Below are 3,246 nucleotides of genomic sequence, written 5' to 3'. Positions count from 1 at the left end.
ATTTTGATCATAATTGAAAAATCACGGAATGTTGATATTGGTGGTCAAAATTTAAGTTTTTATATTGTGTAGATAAATTGTATTAATTTATCATTATTTTAATTTATGTCGTAGTACACATTTATAATATAGAAAAAAAAATTAACTAATTTATTTGGTTTGGTGAAATTGATTTGTATTATTATTATTATTATTATTATTATGGATGGGTAGCTGATCCTCAACTCTGCGATCTCTGCAGACTAATTCTAATAAGTTCACTTCCCAAAGAATGTTTGCTTCTTAATTATTGCATGTTTATTATCATTTTGTAGTGAAATTAATTAATTAGAGGTTAATTATTATTCTGGTGACAAAAGCTTTTTATCATTAATTAATTAAAGAACATAAAGGTGGAGAGAGAGAGAGGAGAGAGAGAGTGGTCCAACTGAGTCTATGGCTGACCGACTTTAGAGAAGCAGCAGGCGTGTAAGATAAGGAGAGAGAAAAGAGGAAAGAAAATATTCTCCGGTGGAGCTTAGGTTTCATGGCATATGGTATTTTCTGCTAAGATTCAAGAAACCATGCAAGAAAAAGAAAATCTCTGCTCCCACTTCACTACTGATGTAAACTTTTTCAATTAATCTTCTCATCTTTCTTTTCAGCAAAAATCCACCAGGATTTCTTCAGCCCTTTACCTATTTTCAGCAATTCCTTTTGTTTTTTTCTACCTTGTAATTGGTTACTGCAACACACACACCCCAACTGCCATCAGCTCTTTTGAACTTCATCCCAATATCTTCTCTCCTTAATTTCTCCACACAGAAGATGATGTCTGATGATGGGCTTTCTTCAGTTCCTCCATCCATTAGAGGAGGAGGAGGAGGAGGAGGAGGGTTCATTCAAGATCCAAACCTTGCCAACCCTTCTAATAATATTAATCCAAACCCTAATTCAAATCCATCCAAGAGGAAAAGAAGTCTTCCAGGAACACCAGGCAAGACTAATCCCATATTACATATATACATACAATCACTGCTTATTAATTCTCTGTGTGTTTTTAGTGTGTGTTTCAAGTTTCTTGATTTATTGGGATTGTTTTTTTCTTTTTGGTCATGAATTTGTACAGATCCAGATGCTGAAGTGATAGCACTGTCCCCAAAGTCCCTGATGGCAACAAACAGATTCATCTGTGAAATCTGCAACAAGGGTTTTCAGAGGGACCAGAATTTGCAGCTTCACAGGAGAGGCCACAATCTTCCATGGAAGCTCAAGCAAAGAACCAACAAAGAAGTGAAGAAGAAGGTTTACATTTGCCCTGAGAAAACATGCGTCCACCATGACCCTTCAAGGGCACTTGGGGATTTGACAGGAATCAAGAAGCACTTCAGCAGAAAACATGGTGAAAAGAAATGGAAGTGTGAGAAATGTTCAAAGAAGTATGCCGTCCAGTCTGATTGGAAAGCCCACAGCAAGATTTGTGGAACTAGAGAGTATAAATGCGACTGTGGAACTCTCTTCTCCAGGTACTGTGTCTCTGTGTGTGTGTGTTATAGTTATCAAATTTCTCTGTCATAGATTCTATTTATTGCAAGTCTTATAAATGCGCTATATACATGTGAATTTAATGAACATGAATCTTGATTCCTGTCTACATAAAAAACAGAAAGGATAGCTTCATCACACATAGAGCCTTCTGTGATGCACTAGCAGAAGAAAGTGCGAGGTTTACTCCAGTCCCGTCTGCAAATTTGAGCTTCAGAAATGAATTGATGAATGGTGGGCTGAACAGCCTTCAAAATCCTGGAAGTTCCCAGTTTTCAGGAATCTTCAGGCCAGAACTTGGAGGAGGATTAGAATCAGGAAACCATCATCAGCTCAACCTGGATTTGCAAAAGCCCAGGCTTCCACTGTGGCTAGACAATGCAAATTCTCATCATCATCCTCATCTTAACAACATTGGAAATCCAGGTTCTTCCAACGCTAATTTCCAGCTAGCCTCATCAAGTTCGTCCAGCTTGCCTGAATTGGTTCAAATGGCTACACAGAATCAATGGTTCAGTAGAGGACAACAAGAGGCAACCTTTGCTGGTGGGAACATTAATGCTAATAATTCAACATCATCATCTGCAATTCCGAGAGTGCTGAAAGAGGAACAAGAAAACAAAGGAAACCTATCCGAAGCAATAAGTTCACTTTACTACAGCAACAACCATGATACAAGCAATCCACCATCAGCTCCCATGTCCGCTACTGCACTGCTGCAAAAAGCAGCTCAAATGGGCTCAACCAGGAGCAGCAACTCTCCAATTTTCGGCACTGGTTTCGGGCTCATGAGCTCGTCTTTCTCAAATCTTGGAAATTTCAGTTCTTTGAACCAAACCCGGAATGTTGAAGTCAACCAGAATCTTGATAAAGCTGATCATCAAAACCTGAATGGGCTACAAGCTGACCCTGGATTGTTGCTAGGAGACATTGATTCGAGCCCACTAACCCCAATCCCAAACAGCGGGAAACAAAGCCAATCGAGCGGGATTGAAGCTGAAAGCAGCCTCACCAGGGATTTTCTTGGAGTGGGAGGGAATCATGAAAACAGGCAGTTCTTGCAAGAAAACGAGCTGGCGAAGTTTGCTTCAATTGGGTCAGCGATGGACATGAGCAGCCATTACAGGAGAAATTAATCACTGAGGTGAAAAAAATGAGTTACAGTTGAATTGAAACAAACAAATTAAGGTAAAAGGGTTGTGCAAGAGCGGGGATGATGAAAGGGGTTTGGAACAGAAGAGATCTTGTGAACTGTCAGAGGTGGGGATGCTGCATGTTGGAAGAGACGTGACAGAACTGGTGAGATGGCAATCACAAGCGCGCAGGCAGAAAATTCTTGTTACTGCATGTAGAAAGTTTTTTGGTGCATTAATTTCTCTGTTGTTTTTGCTGCTACTGTTAGGGTTTTTGAAAATATGGACCACAAAGTTACTGTGTGCCTGTGATTCGTTGGGGTCAGTGCTATTTTATGCAATTTTGAGTTTTGATCAATAAGGGGATTTTGTTCCATGTGAGCTATCTAGAGGCCGGTAGAGCAACCTTCGCCTTCACCTTCACCTTCTTGAAATTCCCCCAGTCTCTTGTCAGCCTGATGATCAAGAGCTTTTCAGCCCTATTTTCTTTTAGATTTATATATATATATACTCATGATTTCAGAAGATATATATATATATATATATACATATTCTTCTTCAATTCAAGTAAAAAGAATTAAATATATAC

The 3,246-nt window shown here is 39.1% G+C and overlaps 1 protein-coding gene across 1 annotated transcript; it reads left to right on the top strand.

Moving 5' to 3' along the window:
- The first annotated feature begins 437 nt into the window (after positions 1-437).
- Positions 438-3,031, top strand: LOC105170311 (zinc finger protein JACKDAW). Its single transcript, XM_011091016.3, has 3 exons — positions 438-976; positions 1,109-1,505; positions 1,646-3,031. The coding sequence occupies exons 1-3, from the start codon at positions 808-810 to the stop codon at positions 2,658-2,660; spliced, it is 1,581 nt and encodes a 526-aa protein (XP_011089318.1). The 5' UTR covers positions 438-807; the 3' UTR covers positions 2,661-3,031.
- Positions 3,032-3,246: the final 215 nt, after the last annotated feature.

This window comes from Sesamum indicum, linkage group LG9 (genome assembly GCF_026168435.1).
Source record: "Sesamum indicum cultivar Baizhima isolate 11 linkage group LG9, ASM2616843v1, whole genome shotgun sequence".
Taxonomy (NCBI): Eukaryota; Viridiplantae; Streptophyta; class Magnoliopsida; order Lamiales; family Pedaliaceae; genus Sesamum; species Sesamum indicum.
Note: the sequence above shows the minus strand (reverse complement) of the source record. Positions and strands in the feature narration are given on the sequence as shown.

Excerpts from the sequence above, each read along its gene's own strand:
- LOC105170311 (XM_011091016.3), top strand. The coding sequence starts at position 808 with ATGATGTCTGATGATGGGCTTTCTTCAGTTCCTCCATCCATTAGAGGA. Across the intron at positions 977-1,108 it reads AAGTCTTCCAGGAACACCAG|ATCCAGATGCTGAAGTGATA; the intron begins GCAAGACTAATC and ends GAATTTGTACAG. Across the intron at positions 1,506-1,645 it reads TGTGGAACTCTCTTCTCCAG|AAAGGATAGCTTCATCACAC; the intron begins GTACTGTGTCTC and ends CATAAAAAACAG.